At 41.3% G+C, this 26,996-nt stretch overlaps 1 protein-coding gene across 4 annotated transcripts in view; it reads right to left on the bottom strand.

Annotated features, from left to right (window-relative positions):
• Nucleotides 1–26,996, bottom strand: part of CHRDL1 (chordin like 1) — a 115,315-nt gene that overhangs the window by 14,909 nt on the left and 73,410 nt on the right. For all 4 annotated transcript variants that reach the window (XM_060136989.1, XM_060136987.1, XM_060136991.1 and 1 more), the window contains exons 7-8: nt 9,708–9,775; nt 3,261–3,429 (exon numbers count right to left, since the gene is read on the bottom strand). In XM_060136989.1, coding sequence (XP_059992972.1) covers nt 3,261–3,429; nt 9,708–9,775 — 237 coding nt within the window. The remainder of the gene's footprint in view (nt 1–3,260; nt 3,430–9,707; nt 9,776–26,996) is intronic.

Here is a 26,996-nt window from a genome sequence, read left to right as displayed (position 1 = left end):
AGAGCAGCCTCTGTAACCGAAAAACAGCTTGTGCCTTGCTCTCCTGTCAGCAACTATTCAGGATCTTCAGCAGAGGCCCCACAAGGGCCTGACACATAGTAGGCCATCAAATAGTATGTTTTAAATGGAGGAATGAATGGATGCATGAAAGCAGAGTGCTAGCTGTCCAGGGTGTCTGAGAAGGAACCTCTGCTAGAATGTAGTGTTCAGACCTGTAGTTCCATAGAGGATTGGGACGGCCCAAGTGGATGTGCTTCTAGGCATGAAAATCTCCCAGGAAGGTTTGCTGTCCAGGGAGACTAGTTGCAAAAACTACTGGTCCTCTCAAAGGGCCAAGTTTTTCCAGATTCCGAAGCAAATCCATTCAGAATGTCAAATGCTATGAGAATGTGATCTGCTAACACAGATGGGTACGGAGCTCAATGGTGCTGGCTTACTCTCTGGAGTGGGAAGGAAGGTGCTGAGACAAGACTGAGAAGCAAAGGACCCACCCCTCCCGGGTAAGTGGTGAAAGGTAGCCTTTTACGCCTCTAATCTTCTGGCAATGTCCTGTATCCTCATAGTAGCTGCAGAGATTTGGCTACAGCGAATCATTGACTGCTCTAGAGATACCCTTTGGTGGTCTCACATTTGCTGAGTGGAAGAGAAGTCACCGGCTCCATGTTTTCTGGGGGAGGGGTGCGGTTTGCAAGAGCAAGCATCTGGGCTGCAGGCTGAGGGGCCTATGAAGGGAAGGAGTCACAGGAACATCCTTCAGTGCAAACCAACCAAGACCTATCCGGCTTTGACTGTAAGGCACGGAGCTAAGCTCCAGTATAAGACCTGCACAGAGCCGCAAATGGGGAGGTCTGAGAATGAGTTCTCTCTTTTTTGAAAGTGCTGAGACATTCTGGAGATTTCCAGCCATGACGGGGACTGGGTGTGTTTCTCATTATTCCCATCACCTCATCATGCCCAGGGAGACCTGTCGGCATCCCAATCAACAACATCTCTAGGGTGGGTTGTATCACTTAAGGCGGGGCGAGGGCGGGAGGAGTAGCTCCACTTGGGGCGTTTCTTAGGAACTGACTGATTTGGCTGCAAGACAATGGCCTCAGAAGGATGAATCATTGGGCTATTTCTCTCATCAAATCCACTGGGTCACATTAGGAAATATGGACGATGTCGGCTGCCTTTTCCTGTCCTCTGCAAGAGCTGCTAGAGTACTAGGCCCTCTAACAGGTCAATCCACGTAAAGATTTCCAAGAACCTAAGCCAGAGAAGCTCCTAATCGTACAGTGAGATAGAAGAGGGGCTTGAAATCTAAACTGTTGATGGAATCACAGGACAAGATGGACCAGATGTGTTGTTCTCTCTCCCGCCAAGCCCTCTTCTCTCTCCTCCCCAGACAGTGACACACCCTTCTAGACAACGAGATCGTGTGGGGGCAGACTCTGCTTCAAGAAAGTTTAGGCTGGACTCAAGAATGGTGGGGTCCTGCTGCTTCTCCTCTTGAACTCTAGCAAGGGACAAAGTAGATGTATCACAGAAGAACACATTGTTAGCAGGAGGGCTAAGGAGCGGGGCAGACAGGGCCCCCAGGGTTATATAGCCAGGTCCCCTGTCCCCTAGACATTGGGACTAAGGGAATAATCCAGACTGGGTAAGAGCCTACACTCCGAAGTGCAATAGGGTGAGATCAGCTCTCTAGGGGGAAACACAGCCTTCTCCCCACCAACAAATTCTCAAGATGATTTCGATCATCCAGCTGGGGCGCTGGGAGTCGGAGACAGGGACAAGTGACTCTCCAGTGAACTATAATAGAGAAAGGTCAGGAGAGAACAGCTGCATTCGAATCAATGGGGTCAATGAATAAATGAAAACCAGCTGGGGCTTTTGTAGGACATGGAGAAATCAAGGGATGAGCCTCTGCCCTGAAAATGAAGAGGCCTGTGGAAATTATGGGATTTAGGATTTTCAAAGACCATTTCCCCACACGTTTTTTAAGGCTTTAAAATACTTTCAGAGCAAATGGAATCTATTGAAGGCAATTTAGGATTGAAAACCAAACTGCATCTTTACCTAACTCCTCCTCCTCATTTCATAAATTCATATCAGAATGCCTTGGAATTTCAAAATAATAAATTTCAAATCAAACCCAGATCAATAGTAAATATTTCCAATTCTTCTAATACCTCACCATTTTTTATTAAGAGTTTTATTTTGAATGTTCTTTTTTTAAGCCTGTTAGTTTCAAAAGCAATTTAATTTTTTTATCTGTAATCTGAAATTTACATCTAACTAGTAACAGATGTGATCAACTGGCTTTGGCCTGACCAGCTTTGTTGAGATTTATAGTAGGAGTTCTTTGTAACGGATTGTTTTTCACCCATGTTATTCAATCATTTTGGTTTAATAATTTATTACTTTTAACCCATTCAGAGAACTGCCTTTGATTTGTTTTTCCTTTAAAGGAAACAAAACATGTTTGTGGTTTCATAAAAAGGAACCAGCTGAGCTTTTGCTCTGAAGAGCTGGTTGACAGGATGCCTAAAGGAGTAAGAAGCAGTCAATTGTTTGATCGAATTTCTCCTCCCCCCACCACCCCCGACCCCCGCTACTGGCCGGGAGGCGGCGGGGGTGGGGTGCACGCGGTGGCTGGAGAACTCTGTGCAGGAAGGAACGGGCCGTGGACGTGCTTGGCCGAGTGGGTGCTCAGCCAGGAGGTTTCTGGATTTCTCACTGGATTACTCACTTCTAAGCATAATCTCCTCCTATGAATTAGAATCTCGGAGTGGGAAGCCTGGAATAAGCGCCTTTAACAAGAGCGCCAGGAGAAGCTGGGGCAATGAGGGGTGAGAATTGCTATCTCTACGGTTCAGATGAGAGCTTAAGAGGCGTTTAAAGCCGACTACCTCTGAATATTGGGTGTCCTGCTGGAAAACAAACCGCCTTTCGTTCTGTTAAAGCCCCAGCAAACTTTCCCAAATGACCTTCAACCCCCAGAGGCAACGGAGAAAATGCTGGAGGGTGCATCAGGTTCACTGCTTTCTCACCTTCGGTCCTTAATAAGGACAGATACTCCTGAAATATAAACTATGGTCTTTGGACTGTATTTAGGAAAGTCCTAACAGTCCACACTCGCTCGGTAGACCGGATGCTGAGCGATCCACATGGGAATGTCTGACACGTATGGGAGAAAGGGCCCTTTCCCAGCTCTCCAAAGACCAGGGCTGCTGAAGCCCCGACAGGGTGCAGTACCAAAGAAGCACGTCCCTTACCCTGGCCATGCTTGTGTTTGTTATTGATGACGATCTGCACGATGGTTCCTGACGCTTGCTGCGAATCCATGAGCGCTCCCCGGTGACTTCTGGCTCCGGGAAAGCGGGGCAGACCTCCAGCCTGTCGGCTCGGTGGGGGGTCATAGTGCGAGCGGTGGTAAGAATGTCTCTGTGAAATGACAAAGGACAAATTCAGCCCCCCCCCGAATCTACCAATGAGAAGACTGAGATGGACTTAGCTACCTTAGAAGCTGTTTGATCGTTTTTAGTGACGAGCTCTGATCTTAACTGCATGTCCACCAAAACCAACAGAGAAACTGGGATGTGGCGGAAGAACAGCGCTGGCAGCATGCTGAGATTTCTCTCTTCTGGCAGGAGACTGGACTAGATTCACAGACAAGCTCCTGAGGGAGAAAAATAGCCCAGAAGGGTAAAGTATCTTTCCTGCTCCCAAGAATCTCACCTTCAGGTTTAAGAATTTACACAGTCACCTGCAAGGCAAGGCAGAGTGTGATAGAGGCCACAGAAGAAGGATAAAATGCTGTGCAAATGAGGACGAGACAGAGAGCTTCTAGTTGGGGAGGGTTCGTGACCTGGGCCATGAAGCATGAGTAGACTTTTTACAGGCAGACTCGGTGAGGAATATTCCAGGCAGAGATTTCCAAGTTGAGAAGGTGTAGCAGAGAACATAAGAGTCCATAAAAGGGAACAGCCGAAGGATAACATTCCAAAAGTGGGTTAGAGCCAGATCATGGAGGACTTGCAATGACAGGCTAAGAGGCGAGGACTTTATTTGGTAGGCAACAGAGGTGAGGGTGTAGAAGCCTTTCAGGGATTCATTTTTTTTAAGTATGTAAAAAAATCAGAACTGTGTTTCAAAAGCATTGAGCCCTGACAATGTGTACGGTGAACTGGATAGGAGGAAGAGGTGGGAGGCGAGTCTGGTCTGGATAACAGATACTGAGACTCCAAACGCAGGCAACGGCATGAGGGCACAGAGCAGGGCACAGATACCCCAGACGTTTTATAGACAGAAGAATGGACTGTGCAGGATGGCACTAGAATGTCAGCTCCACAGAGGTGAGGACTTCTGTTGTGTTCACTGCTGTAACTCCAGTGCCTAGAACAGTGCCCAGCATCTAGAAGGTGCTCATCAAAGCCTTGTTGAATGGACGAAGGAAAGCTGCGGTGCCTCATGAAAGTTTAGAGTCTTGTAGTACAGACAACCCCATCATTGCTCTTTCAGCAAGGGTTCAAGACACACGATGAGCCCACTATTCTGCTACCCACCCCTCGCCCAGGAGATGAAGTAGAGTGGGGTTAGAGGAGGATGGAACGGATGAAGAATAGAACCTCAAGGCTTAAAGCCCAATAACACTGTGTGTTAGGGGTAAGGGAAGGGGGTGGGTCCCACGAAAGAAGCTTTTGCAGGCAATTACAAAGGAATATCCTTATATTCAGTGATAGAAATAGCAAGGAACATTGAGAAGGTAGTTATGGGATCCCCTGACCCCACCATCCCCTAAAACATTTATTTGAGTTATGTTCCATAGACACACATGTCGCAAACTTAGCTTTGGGAATTATTATTACTCTCCTGGTTAGGGGGCGGGGAGGCATGGGTGAGAGAAGGCGAGAGCGAACAGGAGCTGAAGTAAGAGAAAGAGAACATTATCCTATATCTAAGGAGAGCCCATGCTGGTGCATTGCTATAAAAACTCACACAAATAAGAGTTTGCACCAATTTATTATCGTGCGCACAGACAGGATTCTCAGTGCAAATATTTTTCATTCCCACGATGGCTCATATGTCTCTTTCTGCCACAGTCACTCACATTCCACAAAGGCCATTACAGATTGTTCTGTCCTTTCTGGAGTTTGGCAAAGTTTTGCCAAAGGAACACAAGAGAGGACAGTTCGGCTGGTGGGTGTCCTACTGATGCTGGAAGGAGGGGGTTCGACGGGGCTAGAATTTGAAAGGGAAGGTAGCTGACCCAGGATAAGCTGCGAGTACAAGGAGTTCTCTGATTCATGAGGGTGAACACGAATTGAAAAGCTGTTCTTCGGTACCGGGGACTCTGATCCTGGACATATGATAAGGGGAGAAAAATGATTCAAGACACACAAAAAAGGAACACAGGGCTTTTGATCAGAGGCCAACCCAGCCCTCCCCAAACCTCATCTAAGTCTTTTATTTTACAGACAGAGAAACTGAGGCCAAGAAGAAAAGGGGTTTTATTTGGGGTGAGAGTGATAGTTGAGCTTTTGGAGACGGCAGGAGAGTGGGAGAGCGGGAAAGGAGAGAGGAAGAGGACGACGTGGGAGAGATCACATCTGCTTAAGCTCAGGGATCCCCAAACATTTGCTTAAAAGCTGCTCCAAAGAAAAATCCTCTCCCATATAGAAGTCTGCTACAGTGTTCACAAGCACACACGCCACTGGTCGCCATCTCGGCTGCACACAGAATCACCCGGGGAGCCGTAAAAACGCTAACCCCACCCCAAGGATTCCGATGGAATTGGTCTGGGGTAAGGCCTGGGCATCAGGATTTTTATATACGCCTCAGGGGACCCTAATTTGAAGCCAAGGTTGAGAATAACTGACATAAAGGATCTTCTGTTTCAGCCCCAGGGTTGGGGTGGTGGCGTGTGATTTTGATTTAGGAGTAATGGCTCTTTCAGAGTCGCTCCCCTGAACGGCCAGGGGCCGTTCTGACCTTGGAACGTATAGCGAAGGAGAAAAAGGCATTAACGCCTTGGAGTTGTAAGTGAAATTGGAGCTTATCTTTAAAACCAGCTGTGAATAGGCTGTTTGAGAGAGCAGGTCAAAACCAGTTAGGTAGAAGCGGATCACATGTCTAGGCTTTGTTTTCTTCTGCTCAATATTCTGGTATTGTTTGATTTACTGACTTGAAGGACTGACAAATATCTCGGGCTTCTGAGATGGCTGTTACACAGTTCTTTCCTGGTGTTGGAAAATCTCCGCCATTGAAGAAGTTACCCAGGAGTTTCTTCTTTACTTGTTCTAAGGTCTAAGATATAAGGGTTTTATCGGCAGAAACAGGAAAACATGAAAGTTTAGAAATGGCCTCAGAAGTGCCTTCCTCGTTTGATCCTACGCTACAGTTCTGCAAGATGTTACCATTGGGGGAAACTGGGTAAAGGGCGCATGCCATCTCCCTGTGTTCTCTCTTACAATTGCAAGTGAACCTACATTTACTCACAAAATTAAAAGTTTAATTTAAAAAATGTCTTCAGAATTCATTCGAATCCACACAGCCATGAGCACATTACACCTTAGTCATGAGTAACCTAGGACTATCCCTGTCTGGGAGATACTCAGGCCAGTTTCCTATCCAGAGCATTGTTCTGAAAATGTGAATGAGACATGGATTTTTATGTGTTTCATATTGTTTCTATGCCAAATTCTTTCACTTTTCTAATGGTAAATCTCTGAGTAATCTATTGGGGGCAAAATCGGAGTTTGGCTATTGTCCAGAACAAAATTATGCTTGCTTTCATGTTTTGGCTTTCCATCCTGTGCCTATTTCTTTCTCCTCACATTCCTCCCCCCCACCCTACCCCACCCCCGCACACTTCCCCCGATGGTACAGGGACCAGTTCATATGAAGTTATGATCTGGAAATCAAACAGAAACCATTTCAGGTTTTTACAAAGTAGTCATCATTAAACCACTGGTTCTCCTTTTTGTGCACTTCGTAAAACTTGGTTAAAATGATGGTTTTGAGCCCACTTGGCAAAATAAACCAATCAGCTGTGTTTCTGTTGACCCGAGGTTGTGATGGTTCCCTAGGAATAGGAACAGTCTACTGAAAGGGACACTCTACTGAATCAGAAATGTGTTTTTTTCTCCCATGTGGAAAGTTGGGCCTGCAAATGCTTTTCGGAAGGGATTCTCCTACCTTCTAATAAGTTGGAAGAATTTCTCTCTGATTTGGGACAAAGTCCTATGCATTAACATTAAGGAAAAGCACCCCCCCCCCCGCCTTTGCAACACACACACATACATTTCACTCTACCTTCCACGCCCGTTCATTCAACACATATTTATTGGGTGCCAACTATGTGCCAGGTACATACTTTTCTGTTACTACAGATGCTATTTATTATTTAAATCATATCCCGCAATATCTATCCCTTGTAGAACAAAGGAAAATATTTATTTATAATAAAGTGGAACCATCTGGACATTTTGGCCTACCAGGCGCAAATGTTCATTTCTAAAGATAAGTCTTGAACTGCTTTGAAAATCTATAACTCTTTCAAGGCCCTGCCTTCTATATCTGACCTCTTTTGCTACGGGAAGCATCAGATTAAGTCCAGCCCTATGACCAGCAGTTCAGGAAGAACAACGAGGCTGAAAGACAATGATGGAGGTGGGGACAGCATGAGACAAAGTCAAGAAGAAAGACTAATTAATGGCATTACCAGCAAGGCCACTGAGGGGCCATAGTGCTTAGTGTTGGGGGCTGAGGCACCCAGCTTAAGGTGACTGAGACCTAACTTTGGCTTAGAATGGCATCTGGTTGACAGCTACTAATTTAGCCACTCTCGACTTCCTACCATGATTAAAAAAAAAAAAATTGGGGCTGAGGAAATTCACAACACAGAACAGGGAGACTGACATCATCTCCCATCAGGATCTGGAAGGAATCTCACTTAGTATAAAGCAGATACACTGCTGGATGGAGAAAGTCTTTCCTCGGGGTCTATGTTAACCCACAAACTGGGAAGCCCACGCTCTCTTGCAGGAGTGCTGCTTTTTTGAGATATCCAGAGTATTATTCTCCACTCCATTCACAAATCCTTCTCCATTCATTTGGAAACAAGAATGTCTAGAAAAGAATATGACTAGACAATAAAACAAATACAAATCCTTTCATCTCCTTGCTGAGGGTGTTGGCAAGCTGGGGGCATGCAGGTCAGAAGTGGCATATGTGATGGCCTTAGCCACACTGTGATGTTGGTATTGATCATTTTATTAGGTCCTGGATCAACACCTTCTTCCATACCCTCATGATTCTTGGACCTGACCTATAATTCCATAGACTCTTGCCCTAATATCCAATGTTTGTTGAGAACTAATTTCCAGGGTTTTAAAAATCATTTAAATTTGATTTATTACAAAACTAATTCATGCTCATTGAAAAATATCAAATAATACATAAGATACAAAATTAAAAATCAAACGTTACCTTTCCTCCTGCCCACTTGCACCCCTCTGAGAGTATCACAATTAATATATTGGTATGTGACCTTCTAGATCTTTTCATATGCATTTACTCACATGCACACACAATTTTTACATACGGAAATGATAGTATAAATTGTATCCTGCACCTTGTTTTGTTTACATACTATATCTTGGCGATCCCTCCACTTTACTACATTTTGACGTACCACATTCTTTTTAACAAATGTATGGTGTCCTATAGATTGGGTGTGTTTAACCAAACCCCTATAGATAGCATTTAGGTTGTCTCCATTTGTCTTGCTTTTATGAAAATAATTCTACGTTGAATGCTCTGTATGCTTCTTTTGTATGAGGGTATGATGAATACCCATTTATTTGCAACGAATGCCTTGGTACATTTTGTACTTCTTGTACACTCTTTTTATTGGATGAAAGATTCTTTAAATTCTATAGTGTTTTACCATTTTCAAAAGTTTCACACTCATGATTTCATACAGTCCCATATGGACTCATATAAAGTCCCTTAATGTGATAGATCCTTTGAACCGGAACATCTTCTTTTTCTGATTTTTAGAGGTTTGAAGTGTTGCTCTACTTAGACATACATTTCTTGGAGGGATTCTCTTTTGTTAATTACTTCAAAATAAAAAGGAATAAGAGACGCTACTACTATACATAAAGAGATGCCCACTCATAAGGCTTATTCTGAGATTAGCACCAAGAAGAGAAATGAGAAGATGTTGCAGGTTGAGAAAGGGAATCTGGCTGCTACCTTTCCTTTCTTCCAGCTGTATGACTGAGAGCCTAAGGCTTAGAGGAGGTTTCTATGGACATGTCCAAGGTACCTGTGCCCAAAGGATGGGCTGACCTACCTTACGATCCCACAGAAGGTCCTCACTGTTGAGGCTGGGGGTGGTGACTTGCCTTCCTTACAGAAGACAAAGATTTGGCAAGTCATCCCGAAAGGGTACCAACTTCTAATCTAGATGAAGGGTGCCTAAGGGCTGGGCTACGATTTCTTCATGTTCATGTCCTGGCCCCAGTTACCAATTATACAATGCACTTAAATGGTTCCAGGTTGGTGATGATGGCATTCACACTTCTGAGGAAAGGGAAGAAAAATGGTGTTAGAGGTGGGCCCTTTTATGGCATTGCTGGGACAGTACCCATGGAGGGAGGGAAGTCTGGCCTGATGCTGTGAAGTATTGAATTATTTGAGCTATTCACACTTACTGCTTCTCTGTTGGCAGGTTGCCTGAAGATATCACCATCAGAATGTTCCCACGACAATTCTCCATCCCCTGTTTATTAAAAAGAAATAAAGAATTATAATACATAGAAGGGGAAAATATTAACCTGTGACCCAGTTAACATTTTGGGTTCTATGATCCCAAGGTTCTTTACATATTTTAGCTGTTGTGGCTGTCCTTCAAACAGCAATGTTGAAAGATTTCTCCCTGGGTGTGCCTCATTTTTCAAGACAACTCCGAAGAAAGTTGCCACTTTCTAAAACAGACCATCCAGCAATTTTACACAGAATTTGGAAAATAAAAGGGAAAATAATCACTTTCCACTGTAATATAGCCATCATTGTCACATTTGCTTATTTTATTCTGAAGATAGTTAAGTCTTTTACAGGTCATATTCAACTTGTGTTTAAACTACCCTTCAAAAGTGAGAGTTTTGAGGATTAGTCTGTCATGGTTTGTTAAATTCACCATTATGCCTCTGAGAAGTTATGACTTGATCTGAAAGTTAAGGTAAAACTTGCTGTGGCTAAAGTGTTTACATAACCCATATCTTCTATTTTTGTCTGAGACACCTTTCTCTGGGTCTCCACAGCCCACTTTGTGAACAGCGAATCCCTATCGTTGCTGTCTTCCAGACTAACTGCTTTTGGGGGAAGATTTTACTTTCAGCCTTGAGAAAAGCAAACTCACAACAGATATGGATATTCCTCAGCTGATTAAAGATAAAAAATAAGAGGATAATCTCCAAAAATACTGCCTTGTATCATCTATGACCAAACAAGCAGATGGGAAGAGCTCGGTCTTAGAGATATTTGCACCACTCTAAATGAGTACTATTTGTGTGTGTGTGTGTGTGTACCTGGTTGAGGATAACCCAATATCTGTTCAACCATATATTTCATGGGATAACACGGAATACAAAAATGTATAAACATTAAGAATTTTCTATTCTAATTCATCTCCCAAGCTTTCAAAACCTAACTCTAACTAGTAATGTGTTACTGGTTCAAGTACTGTTACTGGTTTAGGGCTGGAAAAAGACCTCAAGATTAATTTGATACCAATATTATCATCGGGTAGCGACATAAAACATAGCATGGCTTTAACCTCCATGATTCAAAGATCATCTTATGGAAAAAAATTATGAATTTTGAAGATTTAACTATGATTGCTACATTCATCTTCCTAAAACACCACTTTGATTATATAATCGTATCATTTCCTGATCAAACAAAACCCTCAGTGGGTCCCCATCTAAGACTATCTATTATCAGCCCCCACCTCATCTTTACTGAGCACCTACCTCCGACCCAACTCTCTTAGCTACTCTACAATGGGAACCCTTTGACCTCTTTACTCTTCATTGAAACTGTGGCCCCCATTCTTGGTTCCATGTTTTTGCTCATGTTATTTTTCTTCTGAAATTACTTTCCCAGCTCCCACACTCTGTAGCTCCTGTATGACTATAAAAACCATGAAGGTTTTCCTCCTCTACAAAGTCTTCCTCAAGTTCTCTCACATATTTCTGATTGCCTCAAGGATTTAGCATTCTGTAGCCTTAGAGATGTACAGGACTTCAGGCATACTTTTGTCCAACTGTTCCATGTAACAGGTGGAGAAACCAAGGCTCAGAGAGAGCAAGGAGCCATTTACTCACATAGCGAGTTGATGAGAGCTTACAACCCAAATCTCAGATTTCCTGGTTCCCAAATAAGTATGTCTATTCTATAAGAGCAGGGTTTATTATTTGTGTTATTAATGGCTGTATCACCATGATCTATAACGGTGCCTGACACATAATAGTCACTCAATAAATACTCATCAAATGATAGATTTGGGAGGCCTTCTCTTATCACCTATCTAAAATTTCAAATCCCCTCTGATACTTCTTATCCCCCCTCTTTGCTTTTTGATCTTAGGACTCAACAGTATCTTATAGTTTATATATTTTATTTGTTGTCTTCTTTCTCCCACTAGAATTCTCCTATGAGAATGAGGATTTTTGTCTATCATGTTCACTGATGTAACCCGCAGCACCTAGAACAGTGCTGGACACATAGTTAGTACTTATTCAAAATTTCTTGAATGAATGAATACTTAAACAGTTTACAATATTTTCTTCTGTTAAATGTTTCTTGAGCCTGCCTTGTCTCCCGAAAGAGACTGTAAATCCCTTGAAACCAAGGACCATGTCTTAGACCTCCCTCTGTGTCACCTACATCACTGGTTCTCAAAGTGTGGTCTCCGGACCAGCAACATCAGCATAAATTGGGAACTTGTTAGACATGCAAAATTTTGGACCCCACCCCATACCTAGTAAGTCAGAAACTCTGGGGTGGGGGGTCAGTGATCTGGGTACACATCAGGTACTCAGTATATGTACTGAGTTGAACTTCAGTAAAAAATACAGAATTAAGTACTTAGCCAATAGCATACTTGCCTCTTCCTGGTTATTCCACGTCTGAGTAAAGATGGTAGACAAAGATTACACTCAGACTATCTGGAAACCCTGACTAACTTTGTAAGAGTGAAGATGCTTTCACCTTTGTTTATGTCAAAAAATAATGCCCAAGTCATAATGGCCATCATTAAAAAGTCCACAAATACTAAATGTTGGAGAGGGTGTGGAGAAAAGGGAACCCTCTTACGCTGTTGATGGGGATGTAAATTGGTGTAGCCACTATGAAGAACAGTATGGAGGTTCCTCAAAAAGCTAAAAATAGAGTTGCCATATGATCCAGCAATCCCACTCCTGGGTATATACCCAGACAAAACTATGATTCGAAAAGACACATGCACCCCAATGTTCACAGCAGGACTATTTACAATAGCCAAGACATGGAAACAAACTAAATGTCCATCAACAGATGAATGGATAAAAATGATGTGGTACATATATACAATGGAATATTACTCAGCCATAAAAAAGAAGGAAATTTGCAGCAACATGGATGGACCTAGAGATTATCATACTAAGTGAAGTAAGTCAGAAAGAGAAGTCTAGACAAATACCATATGATATCACTTATATGTGGAACCTAAAATACAACACGAAACAGAAACAGACTCACAGACACAGAGAACAGAGTTGTGGTTGCCAAGAGGGAGGTGAGGTGGGGGAGGGAAAGATTGGGAGTTTGGGATTAGCAGATGCAAAACAGTATACACAGGATGGATAAACAACAAGATCCTACTGTATAGCACAGGGAACCATATTCAATATTCTGTGATAAACCATAATGGAAAGGAGTATGAAAAAGAATATATATATATATATATATATATATATATATATATAAAAAACTGAACTGCTTTGCTGCACAGCAGAAATTAACACAACATTGTAAATCAACTATACTTCAATAAAATTTTTTTAAAAGAAAATAATAATGCCCCAAAGTCAGTTAACATACATTGAACACTTCTTGGGTGGAAAACCTGATACTAAGGCAGAAAGAGAAGAGAAATCAGGGCTGGACCCTTGCCCTCAAGACATTTACAACCTGTTTGGAGGGACAGGAAATCAGTATAGAAAAGAGCCTAAAAAACACACGCACAGAGTAGCAACTGGAAACACAAATGGAATATACGTGCTTAGGAGATATTGAATGTGTGGAGTGAGCAGTCAGATGTAATCGTGGAAAGCATCCCCAAAGAACTGTTAAGTCATGTTTTTAGAAGTAGATACTGCAGGGTATAAACAGTCATATGGGCAGAAGGTATTGCCAACTGGAGGGAAAGGCATTTGCAAAGGACCAGAGCTTTGGAAATAGCAAGTCACACAGTGGACACAGCGCAAGCAAGGTGTGGCTTGAGTGGAAACTTCAGAAGTGAAACAAGAGAAAGGGGGCTGGTGGAGAGATAGAAAGGAAAGGAAGGAGGGTGGGAGGGAGCAAGGGAGGGGGACGGGTTGTTGAGATAACAGGGTGGTAAATAATTCCTGTGTGGACTTCGAAAAGAGGCTGAAGAATTCATATTTGATCCCGTTACCGATTTTTAGGTAGAGGTGCATATGGTATAAATGATATTTGTGGAAGCTTATCCCGGCAAGGGAGTGCTGACTGGTTGGGGAGTAATTGGAATCTGGGAGGCCAACCAGGAAGCTATTGTAGTAACATGTGATAGGCCATGAGAATCTAGATGGAGAAGAAGGGGTGAATCACACTACTGCAGATAACAAGAAAATGATAAGACCCTGATGGAATATTTGATAAAGGAGGAGGGAGGCAAAGGAGAAAGTATAAAACGACTCTAGGGTTGCAATCTGGAGAGCTGGGGAATGGCGCTGCTGACTGAGTGGGTATGGACTTGGATTTACTTGTTCCGTTTTAGCTGGCAGTGATGGGTCTAAGCTATGTCCTGAGCCAAATGAAAATATGGGACCAGAGAGAAGATTTGAAACCAGAAAAGATTTGCCAGCAAAATGGCAAAACAAAATGTAAACGCTATAGTGTGTGGTTTCAAGCCTAATCAAAGTAGCCGAAAGAGAACAAATAACAAAAGAAAAATGAGACAATAGCTCTCCTCATGAAATGCCCTTTTTAAATGTAGATTTAATGATTGGTATTGACATGAAATGTTTATTCAGCATGACCTTCTAAGAAGCTCAATTTATTGCATTTAGACCCTAGAGTCTTAAAAGGGCTTTTGAAGAGTATCTTTAAATACTTAATAGTCCAGACAGAATCTTAAAGCAATACAGAAGCATACAGTCCCTGTTAAATAAGCAGAGAGGCAAGATAGCAAAGCAACGAGGCAAGTCAGTTACCACACAGACTATTAAATACCCTGTAATACAAGTTCAGATGAATGTGTCATAACCACCTAAGCATTTGCAGACAGTTATGTGTACCTAAATTTGAACTATTTCACTTCATCAAAAACTACTGGAGCCATTACTTCCGTGTGTGTGTGTGTGTGTGTGTGTGTGTGTGTGTATTCTCTCAGTATTCTCATTGCCTTTGAGCTTCCAAAGTCTTCAAAATGGCATTCTCTAAGCTTGCATGTTCTATAAGTAGCCACTAAAGGTTTCAACATTTTAGTTATTTTATACATGAACCATAGTTAAACCTGAATTATCTTCTCAGATGTTCACATTAGTGGTTCTTTAGACTGGCGCAGGGTCTATCTGGAGAGCTGAAAATAGCTTGGTCCGTTTACAATCTTATACCTTATACCTTAGATATTATAACTTAGATATACATACATAAAATACATAAAAGAAAAAAGTAGGCACCAAAGCCCTAAAAAAAACCTGTATCTGTGCTTTTTTTCCTGATTCACTGGACAAATTATCTTGAGTGAGAGGAAGCCTCTTTTTTCAGCCAAGTCATTAAAAAAAAAGAAAAAAGAAAAACAATGATTCTAATGGAGACAGATGGATTCTAGCTAATTCCGAGAAGCAACAAGATGTAATTTTAACCAATTTTTAAAACCAAAATGAAAAACAACTCTAGTGTACTGTATGTCAAACAATATTCATTTAACCTTAAAAGCCACATGTGTTGTTTATTCAAACCTCAATTATACTCTGAGTGGTACCCTATGGAGATAGAATGGCTTGGCTTTCTGGTAATGGGAGAAATGGAGAACAAGTATTTGAAAAATGGTCAAGAGCTAGGCTAAAATTCAGACTGTTTATAACTCCCATTGCTCCCATTAATCTCTGGTTGGCCGGAGCAGGTCACAGAAGTAAACCCTGTTCTCTCAAGAAGACTAAGTGTACAATGAGATTATGAGATACCATGAAGATCAACCTCAGACAGCAAAACTACGCCAGCGTGTGGCCACTTCTGAACCACATACAACATCATAAATAGGGTGCCCATAGGTCCTGATTTATCTGGGACAGCCCAGTTTTATGCCCGTTTCTCTGACAGGCATAATTATTAAGATTGCCTCTCTCACTTTCAAAAGTGTCTCGGTTTGGACAATAAATTATATGGTTACTCTAATCATAAGGCAGGTAGAAATTTTAAATGAATCCCCGAGACAGGGGGAAGTGATCTCCGTGACAAGGGAAACTGATCTCTGTATTTTCAGAGGAACAAGTTGAAATCAGCAGAATCAAGGCAAATGGTTAAGGGTTTTTGAAGAAAAGTGGGAGAGGGCAGAGAGGAAGAAACTGATGGTGAAGTCTCCACGTACTACTTGCCAGGTTCCCTGGTGGGCCACTTTACAGCCAGTACTCAATACCCAAGCTGGAGACGAAAGAGGGGATGGAAGCAGATGGCTCTGGGGAGGCTTCCATCAAATATCTACTTCTACAAATTCTGTGGAGAGGGATCAAGCATGCTGAAATTTGAGGGAAGCTTTAAAGAACACTGGTATAAGGATTCGGCATTGGTAGACATGTGAGCTCCCAATAATGATATATAGTATTGAAGATGCCCTCCAGCGTCTCATCAAGTGGACAGTCAATTTTTTTAGAAAACACCTTGTTGTCAAATAAAGCACTTTATTGCCTGGGCTGCCAATACAAGCTCTTAGCATTTTAAACAAAATATCTGCTTGAGAAATACTAAGACACAGACAAGGGAGGTGGGGGGACTCCTGCCCACAGTGGCAAGCCAAATCCAAAGAAGAGTACTAAAGTATCTAGAAAAATCAGAAATGTGTGTTTTTTTTTAAAAGTGCATTGTGAGAGTGCATATGTTTGCAGGAAGGCATCATGGGAGAGGAAATAAAGCAACTTACCCAGTGCCCACGACCCACATTCTGCTCTTTCAATGGAGATGTGGTTAAACAGATCCAAGTTCATGGTTAGATATGGGGTCTTTGCGTCCCAGAGTGGTCCCAATGAATCTGCTCGAAGTGTTAGCATATCTGGCCCCTGGGAGCACAGTCATCACAAAGTCTGCTCCTCCCGGTAGCCTCAGAGTTAAGAGTGCTGGAGGTTGCTTCACATCCCCAAGCTGAGAGGCATCATAGTAATAACGGCGAAGAAAACAGCCTGGAGCCAGACTGCGTGGGTCCAAATCCTGGCTCTGCCCCTTCTCACCTGTGTGGCTCTGGGCAAGTGAATGAACCTGTCTGTGCCTCAGTTGATAAAATGGAGACAATAATACATATCCCATAGGGTTGTGAATATAAAATGAATTAGTATATGCAAAGAGCTTAGAAAAGCGCCTGGTACACTGTTATGTCAGTGTTAGCTATTATTCCCCCTCCCTCTTCTTCCCATCCTTTCCCTCCACTTCTTCCTTCTTCTCAAGAGTAGCTTACAAAGGGGAAAACCCAACTTAAGGGACCCTCACAAGGGTACTATGCACTTAACAAAGGAAAGCGTCTGTATTAAACAAACAAGTGAAGCCTAGCAGAAAGAGGAAATTTATGCCCACACCTAGAAAAGGAATAATATCATTTCTAAAGTCAGGGTCCTGGAGATACCCAAATAATTAAAACGGTTGCAGAGATTCCTTCAGCTCATTCCTTCTAAACTAATGATTAGACTTCTCATCATTATGCTAGTCCTCTCCTCCTTTTCATCTTTATTTAGAAAAGGAGTTTGCGTTTTAATTAAACCCCTTTTTCTCTCTTGGCTTAAAGTGATGCTTGAGAGGACAGATATCTGCTTCTTTGGGAGGCAGTGCAATTTACATACTCATAAAGTGGAGTGGTAAAACTCCAAGTACCCAAATAAAGTACAGTCCTGTGCTACCACATTCATAAATGGAAAAGAGCAAGCAGGATGGAAAAGGGAAACTCAGTGATCCACCAATGCTTACTGTCTTATCAACCTGGAAATGAAAAGCAGTCAGTTTAAGGTCCTTCCTCTTTCCACTTTGGCTTCCTGGCCCCATCCAAAGAGAACTGGACTACTTGGTGGGAGAAGGAGACATGGGTCTGGTTTTAATAGCCAAAGCTAAGGGAAAAGTGGATGTAGCTATTCCAGCAATTTGCTTAAACCAACTGGATAGTTATATCAATTTTCCACTTTGCCTGCGCCATGGAGACCTGGACTTTGTAAGTTCTTACAGTTATAATGTAGATAATATTCAAATATGATTCCTCTGCCTATCATTCTTCTTTCTCTTTTTCCTCTGTTTATACTGTCAGTCAAGAAATCAGATTAATTTCCATAAATGTTGAAGTCTAATTTCATGAAAACTATTCTAATAAGAGTAATGGGCATACCCAGCGGTGTGTTTCTGGGCAGTCGTGGCATCCCTTGAAGTAGTTAGAAGGACAAGGCTGAAAGAAGAGTGGCTTTAACCACCCGTGAAGAAATAATTGCTCTGAAATGCTTCACTGGGAATTTCTTATTTTTATTGTAGAGCCAGACTCATACACACATGAAAAACCCTCCAACCCAGCAACAGGATGGGGCATTATTGACCTTGACAGGATATCCCAGATGGCCAGTTAAGAATCATCACTCTTAATTTGTTAAACTAGTATGAAAGTCAATGCTGTCCCATCCACCGTCTGAGGGGTTTTCTGTCCAAGAAGAAACATTCTAGACATAAAAGACATGCCAGGAAGGAACATGATGACCTCAGAGGGGTGGGAGTCCTGTGATAGTCAGCAAGCATGTGGAGGTGAATTCTGAGTGCAAGGGATGGAAAGAGAACAAAAACCACCTGAAAGTTTCCACAGAAGGAGAAAGCTTCCAGTTGCGGTTTAGAAGAAGAGGAGAGGTAGACAAGGATAGAAAATCCCTAAGATGGTCCCTAAGATGAACATGAATGACTCACTTTTGAAAAGGAATTACTAGTCGTAGTCAGACTCTTCTATAGCTATGAAAAGATTGGAGTGTTTCAATACATTTTGAAGTTTAGGTGACACATACAAAGTAGTGTTTCTCATTAGCAATGTTTCCTTCCTATCATTATGACCAGGAGATGGTAGTGTTTCTGTAGAAAATGTGGGCAAAACCAAAAAGAGCTCTAGACTGATATGTGAGGATCTATATTTGGAGTGTTATTTTCTCTAGTTTCCTGTGATTTTGAAAACTTTGAAAAATTTGGTAGATTTCTGTGATGTTAAAAAAATCAAATATCTCACATACCACTTCCCTCGAGATCTCTGGGTTCCAGCCAAGATGGCGTCTGAGGTGTAATTTTGCTGCTTTTTGGAAAGAGAAGTCAAGAGTCTTACATAAAATGGCAGTTGTCTTGAACACTGACAAATTGCCTTTAAACAGTTGCTTCCAGTTTCAGTCACCTTGAAGGAGTTAGCAAAAATATCTCAATTTCATAAAAAGAGATGCAATTTTCATGCTGGGCTCACTGGAGATGTTTTGGAGAAATGGGCTTGGGATGAGTAAATTGTGAGGTCAGTTATTTCTCCTGCCTCCCTCCCTAGCCAGGACTGCACTTGGAGTGCTTGTCAAAAGCTTTTCATAACTGTGGCTCTCTTTCCTTTTAACAAATCCATCACAAGCTATATACTTAATACTATGCTAGGGGAAACAGAGGAAGAAGATGGTCCTTTCCTTATAGAGCTTCCCAGTTGAGGAGCCAAGATCCGTAAAACAGTGAACAGTGCAAGAAATATTTTTAAATGCTGTATTCTACAATCAGACCAAGCCCTGAAAGTGGTCAAACAAGGAGACCAATGAGGACGAGAGTGATCAGGTAAGGCTATTTAGAGGAGATGCAATGTCAGCTGGGGTCTTGAAAGATGGGCAGGATCCTAATTGGTAGAAGAGAGGTGGGAAACTATTCCAAGCTTGTGGGGAGTAAGAGTCAAGAGAGGCACATAACAGGAGGTAGGATCAAGATGGCAGCATAAGAAGATCCTGAACTCACCTCCCACGGGCATACCAAAATTACAGCTACTTACAGAGCAGCCATCTCTGAGAGTGACCTGAAGACTAGCAGAAAAGATTTTCCATAACTAAAGATATAAAGAAGGAACCACAACGAGACAGGTAAGGGGGTGGAGATTCTGTCTAGTTGGGACCCACGCTCCTGGCAAGGTGACCCATAAGTGGGAGGGATATAAACACAAATGTCCTACCCAAGGAGTGAGCACTCCACATTGGACTCCCCAGCCCAGGGTTCCCACACCAGGAAGACAAGCACTCAAAACATCTGTTTTTGAAAACCAGTGGGGCTTACATTTAGGAGAGCTGGAGGGCTGAAGGAAACTGAGACTCTGCTCTTAAAGGGTGTGTGCAAAAATTCATTCATTCCAAGTACCAGCACAGAGGCAGCAATTTGAAAGGCACCTGGGTCAGACCAACTTGCTGATCTTGGAGAGCCTCCCAGAGAAGCAGAAGGCAACTGGGACTCCCCTGGAGACATAGATGCTGGTGGTAGCCCTTACTGTAAGCTCATTCTACTGTGCTGATACTGGCACTGGCAGATACCATTTTGGAATCCTCCCTTTAGCCTCTTAGCGCTGGGGACCACCCAACCCACCAGTGCACCCATAGCAGTTGTGAGCTACCAGGTTGCACAACCAGCCATACCTGAGGCCTGCCCTACCCACCAGTGTACCTGCAGCATTAAACACCACCAGATTGCACAGCCAGCCTGGCCAGGGTCCAACCATGCCTACCAGCGCACCAGTAGCAGTTAGCTTTGCCACAACTGCATGTAGCCCGTACAGGGGACACCCCTGGATCATCTGGCTCTGGAGACCAGAGAGAACCATGCTGTTGGGTCCCATAAGACATCTTTTACATAAGGTCATTTCTCCAAGATCAGGAGACATAAAGTCCCTACTTAATACACAGAAATAAACACAGATAATTAGGCAAAATGAGGAGACAAAGGAATATGTTTCAAACAAAAGAACAAGACAAAAACTCAGAAAAAGAGTTAAATAAAATAGAGATAAACAATCTACCTGATAAAGAGTTCAAGGTAATAATCATAAAGATGTGCACTGAACTTGGGAAAAGAACGGAAGAACGCAGTGAGAACTTCAACAAAGAGTTTTAAAATATTAAAAAAAAACTATCAGAGCTCAAAACTACTGTGACAAAGCAAGAGAGAGGCATGGACATATATACACTACCAAACATAAGGTAGATAGCTAGTGGGAAGCAGCCACATAGCACAGGGAGATCAGCTCAGTGCTTTGTGACCACCTGGAGGGGTGGGATAGGGAGGGTGGGAGGGAGGGAGACACAAGAGGGAAGAGATATCAGAACGTATGTATATGTATAACTGATTCACTTTGTTATAAAGCAGAAACTAACACACCATTGTAAAGCAATTATACCCCAATAAAGATGTTAAAAAAATACAATAACTGAAATGAAAAATACGCTAGAGGAAATCAAGGGTAAATTAGATGATACAGAAGGATCAGTGACCTGGAAGAAAGAGCAGTAGTAATCAACCTAGCAGAACAGAAAAAGAAAAAACAATTTTTATAAATGAGGATAGTTTAAGAGACCTTTGTTACAGCTTTAAGTGTACTAAAATTCACATTAGAGGGGTCCCAGAAGGAAAAGAGAGTGAGAAAGGGGCAGAAAACTTATTTGAAGACATAATGGCCGAAAACTTCCCTAACCTGGGGAAGGAAACAGATATCCCGGTCCAGGAATCACAGAGAATCTCAAAAATGATGAATCCAATGAGAGCTACACCAAGACATATCATAATTAAAATGGAAAAAGTTAAAGAGAAAATGTTAAAGGTAGCAAAAGAAAAACAACTAGTCACATACAAGGGAAAGTTATCAGCTGAATTTTTAGCAAAATTTGCAACCCAGAAGTGGGTGGCAAGATATATTTAAAGTGCTGAAAGGAAAAACTTTACCACCAAGAATACTCTTCCTGGCAAGGTTATCATTCAGAATTGAGAGATAAAGCATTTCCCAGACAAGCAAAAACTAAGAGTTCATCATCACTAAACTGGATTTACAAGAAATGTTAAAGAGTCTTCTTTAAGTGGAAAAGAAAAGGCCACAACTAGAAATAAGAAAATACATAAAAGAAAAAAAAATCTCACTGGTAAAAGCAAATATATAGTAAAGACAGTGGATCAGCCACTTAGAAAGCTAGTATGAAGGTTAAAAGACAAAAGTTATAAAATCAACTATAACTAAAATAAGTAGTTAATGGATACACAAAGTAAAAAGATGTAAAATATGACATCAAGAACATAAAACATGGTGGGGGGACAGTAAAAATGTATTGCTTTTAGAATGCATTGAAACTTAAGTGACTATCAGCTTAAAACAATCTGCTAGATCAATATATAAATATCAATATATATCAATATATATCTAGATCAATATATAAACCTCATAGTAATGACAAACCAAAAACCTACAATAGATACACAAAAAATAAAGAAAAAGGAACCCAAACACCACACTAAAGAAAATCATCAAAGCACAAGGGAAGAGATTAAAAGAAGAAAGGAACAGAGAGAACTACAAAAACAACCAAAAAAACAATTAACAAAATGGCAATTAAGTACGTACCTATCGATAATTCCTTTAAATGTAAATGGTTTAAATGCTCCAATCAAAATACATAAGGTGTCTGAATGGATGAGAAAATAGAACTCATCTATATGCTTCCTATAAGAGACTCACTTCAAACCTAAAAACACATAGGCTGAAAGTGAAAGAATGGAAAAAAGATATTCCATCCAAATGGAAACAAAAAGAAAGCTGGGGTAGCAATACTCATATAAGATAAAATAGCCTTTAAAACCAAGACTGTAAGAAAAGACAGAAAAGGTATTATGTATTGATAAAGGGGTCAATCCAACAAGAGGATATAACACCCACCAATATTTATGCTCCCAACATAGGAGCACCTGAACATGTAAAACAAATATTAACAGACAAAAAAGGGAGAAATTGACAGTAATACAATAATAGTAGAGGACTTTAACACCCAACTAACGTCAATGGATAGATCAACCAGACAGAAAATCAATAATGAAACACTAGTGTTAAATAACACTTTAGTCCAGATGCACCTAATAGATATATACAGAACATTTTATCCCACACCAGCAGAATACACGCTATTTTCAAATGCACATGGAACATTCTCCAAGAGTGATCACATGCTAGGACACAAAACAAGTCTCAATAAATTTAAGAGGACTGAAATCATACCAAGCATCTTTTCTGACTAAGAGGTATGAAACTAGAAATCAATTAGACAAAGAAAAGTGGAAAAAAACACGAACATGTCGAGGCTAGACAACATGCTACTAAACAAAGAAAATCAAAGAGGAAATTTAAAAATACCTTGAGACAAATGAAACTGACAACACAACTTTCCAAAGTCTATGGGACACTTCAAAAGAAGTTCTAAGAGGGAACTTTATAGTGATACAGGCCTACCTCAAGAAACAAGAAAAATGTCAAATAAACAATCTAAACTTACACCTAAAGGAACTAGAAAACGAGGAACAAAGCCCAAAATTAGTAGAAGGAACGAATAAAGATCAGAGTGGGAATAAATGAAATAGAGACTTAAAAAAATAATAGAAAAGACCAATGAAACTAAGAGCTGGTTCCTTGAAAAGATAAACAAAATTAATAAATCTTCAGCCAGACTCATCAAGGAAAAAAAAGAGAGGGCCCAAATAAATAAAATAAGAAAGAAAGAGGCAATGTTACAATTGACACCACAGAAATACAAAAGATTGTAAGAGATTACTACGAACAATTATATGCCAGCAAATTGGACAACCTAGAAAAAATGGATAAATTCCTAGAGACACAAATCTCCCAAGAATGAATGTGGAAGAAACGGAAAATCTGAACAGACCCATCACTAGCAGTGAAGCTGAATCAGTAATCAAAACACTCCCAACAAACAAAAGTCCAGGACCAGACAGTTTCACAGATGAATTCTACCAAACATGTAAAGAAGACTTAATACCTATCTTCCTCAAACTATTCCAAAAAACGGAAGAGGAAGGAACACTCCCAAATTCATTCTATGAGGCTAGAATTAACCTGACACCAAAACCAGACAAAGACACCACAAAAAAAGAAAATTACAGGTCAATATCCCTGAAGAGCATAGATACAAAAATCCTCAGCAAAATACAAAATGCCCACTCTTGCCACTTTTATTCAACATAGTAATGGAAGTCCTAACCACAGCAATAAGACAAGAAAGGGAGACTAAAAACATCCAAATTGGAAGGGAAGAAGTAAAACTGTCACTATTTCCAGATGACATGATACTATAAATAGAAAACCTTAAAGACTCCACCCAGAAACTCTTAGAACTATGGCATTTTTCACAGAACTAGAAAAAATAATCCTAAAACTTGTATGGAACCACAAAAGACCCAGTATAACCAAAGCAATCTTGAGAAAGAGGAACAAAGCTGGAGGCACCACACTCCCAGACTTGAGACTATACTACAAAGCTATAAGTAATCAAAGTAGTATGGTACTGGCACAAAAACAGACACATAGATCAATGGAAAAAATAAAGAGTGCAGAAATAAACCCACACTTATATGGGCAATTAGTTTATGACAAAGGAGCCAAGAATATACAGTGGGGAAAGACAGTCTCTTCAATAAATGATGTTGGGAAAACTGGACAGCTACATGCATGAGAATGAAACTGGATCACTTTCTTACACCATATACAAAAGTAAACTCAAAATATATTAAAGACTTAAATTAAGACCTGATACCATAAAACTCTTAGAAGAAAACATAGGCAGTATGCTCTTTGACATCAGTCTTAGCAATATTTTTTGGATCAGGCAAGGGCAACAAAAGCAAAAATAAACAAATGGGACTACACCAAACTAAAAAGCTTTTGCATAGAGAAGGGAACCATCAACAAAAAGAAAAGGCAAAAAAAAAAAAAAAGAAAAGAAAAGGCAGCCTACTGAATGGGAGAAGATATTTGCAAATGATATATCTGATATGGGTTTAATATCCAAAATATATAAAGAACTCACATATCTCAATATCAAAAAGAATAATCTGATTAAGAAATGAGCAAGGGACCTGAACAGGCATTTTTCCAAGGAAGACATACAGAAGGCCAACAGATACAGGAAAAGATGCTCAACATCACTAACCATCAGGGAAATGCAAATCAAACCACAACGAGATATTACCTGACACCTGTCAGGATAACTATTATGAAGAAGACAAGAAACAGTATGTGTCGGTGAGGATGTGGAGAAAAGGAAACCCTTGTGCACTGTTGGTGGGAACGTAAACTGGTGCAGCCACTATGGAAAACATATGGAGGTTCCTCAAAAAATTAAAAATAGAACTACCATACAATCCTGCAATTCCACTTGTGGGTATTTATCAGAAGAAAATGAAAACACTAATTAGAAAAGATACATGCCCCCTTATGTTCATTGCAGCATTATTTACAATAGCCAAGATATGGAAACAACTCAAATGTCCATCGACAGGTGAAGAGATAATGAAAACATGATACACACACACACACACACACACACACACACACAGGAATATCATTCAGCCATAAAAAAGAATGAAACCTTGCCATTTGTGACAACACGGATGGACCTTGAGGGCATTTTTCCAAGTGAAACAAGCCAGACAGAGAAAGACAAATGCCATATGATCTATTCTATGTGGAATCTAAAACACAAAACAAACAAACAAAACAAAACAAAACAAAACAGAAGCTGACCCATAGATACAGAGAACAAACTAGTGGTCACTAGAGTGGAGTGGGGTATGGGTGAAATGGACGAAAGGGATGAAGGGGTACAAACTTCCAGTTATAAAATAAATAAGTCACGGAGATATAATATACAACATAGGGAATATAATCAATAATATTGTAATAACTTTGTATGGTGATAGATGGTTACTAAACTTATTGTGGTGATCAATTCATAAGGTACATAAATGTTGAATTGCTATGTTGTACACTTGAAACATATAATATTTCATGTGAATAAAAAAGAGAGGCACATAACAGGGCTAAAGGTGGGGAGGAACATGGCATATTATAAAAAGAGAAGTGTCAGCCTAGTGGAGAAGGTGTGTGTGTTGGTGTCAGAGAAATGAGGATGGGTAGTGGGTTAAGGAAGGGTCCGACTGTTTGACAGAGGGCCTTTAAAAACAAGCTGCAGAACTGAGATTGGATAATATGGTAAGAAATGGTAGACACTGGCCAACACGATCAAGCAGTTCCTTAAGAAGTGAAGTCTGAACTTGAGTATATGCAGCGGGTGCAGCGTAGGAAGGACAGTATAGATACTCCTGTAACATAGAGTGGCTGGTTTCATGGTGGGATCAGAAGTCAAGGATCCTGGGAGGATAGGACTGCCACCAGTTATCCCCCCAACTTTTGAGTCAATCCTCCTACACCCTGCGATGCAGAGAGCAAAGAGGAATATGGTGTGAGCTGAGGCCGGAGAGATGGTCGTCTTCAGAGTCCTCCTTCACCTCTCTGAGTAGATCGACCCCTGTCCATTACTGGCTTTTGTAACACCTTTCCTTTGCAGCATGTGGCACAGTTGCGATTTTATATTTACTTGTCTCGACATTTGATAAATGTCTGTCTTTCCCACTAAACTCCGCAAGGACTGGTTCCAGTCCCGGTCTGTTTTGTTTACCACTGTATCTCCGGTACCAGCACAGTGCCAGGTACTCAGTGGTTGCTCGACAAATGTTTGCTGAATGAAAGAAGGTAGACATTTATACTTGGGCCTCTCTGAGCCTAGAAAGAGAGAGTGTTCCCCTATGGTTGGGAATGGGTAGGTTGAGGCCTTGATGGGGAAAGGTGGGCAGTGTGGTTACTCTCTTGGGATTATCTGCCTATATCAGTGTGCCACGCATGCCCTCTCCTTCCCTTTAACCCCCTGCAGGAGGAGGGGCTCTTGTCACACTCCTCTGGATGGCTCCCACCAAACAGCATAAGAACCTGGGACTCCAGAGCCAGGCCAACAATGTTAAAATTCTAGCTCTGCCACTTATTACCATGTATCCTTGGGCAAATCACTTAACTTCTCTGCCTGTTTCCTCACCTGTAAAATGAGGAAAATAATAGTCCCTACTTTGTTGTGAGGAGCAAATGAGCTGTTACACACATAAATGCTTAGACCACTGCTTGGCACAGAGCGAGTGCCACATATGTACACTGTCTACCAAATGCAGGCTTGGCTCTCAATACAGCCGATAGCTTACCGAAATATGTCTCCCTTGCCGAGAGTCCAAGAACACAGCCTTCCCTTTGCTTTGGCAAGATAGGAAGAAGACAAGCAGAAATGATCAACGGTGGAGGGAAGCTGGCTGTGGGTTTGGGTGTGAGGCCTGCCTGCCCAGAATGTGGCCATGGTACAGTCTCTGAAGAGATTTTCTTCTGATAAAGTTTCCCTTAA

This window comes from Lagenorhynchus albirostris, chromosome X (assembly GCF_949774975.1).
Source record: "Lagenorhynchus albirostris chromosome X, mLagAlb1.1, whole genome shotgun sequence".
Classification (NCBI taxonomy): domain Eukaryota; kingdom Metazoa; phylum Chordata; class Mammalia; order Artiodactyla; family Delphinidae; genus Lagenorhynchus; species Lagenorhynchus albirostris.
This window is presented reverse-complemented; position numbering and strand designations above follow the sequence as displayed.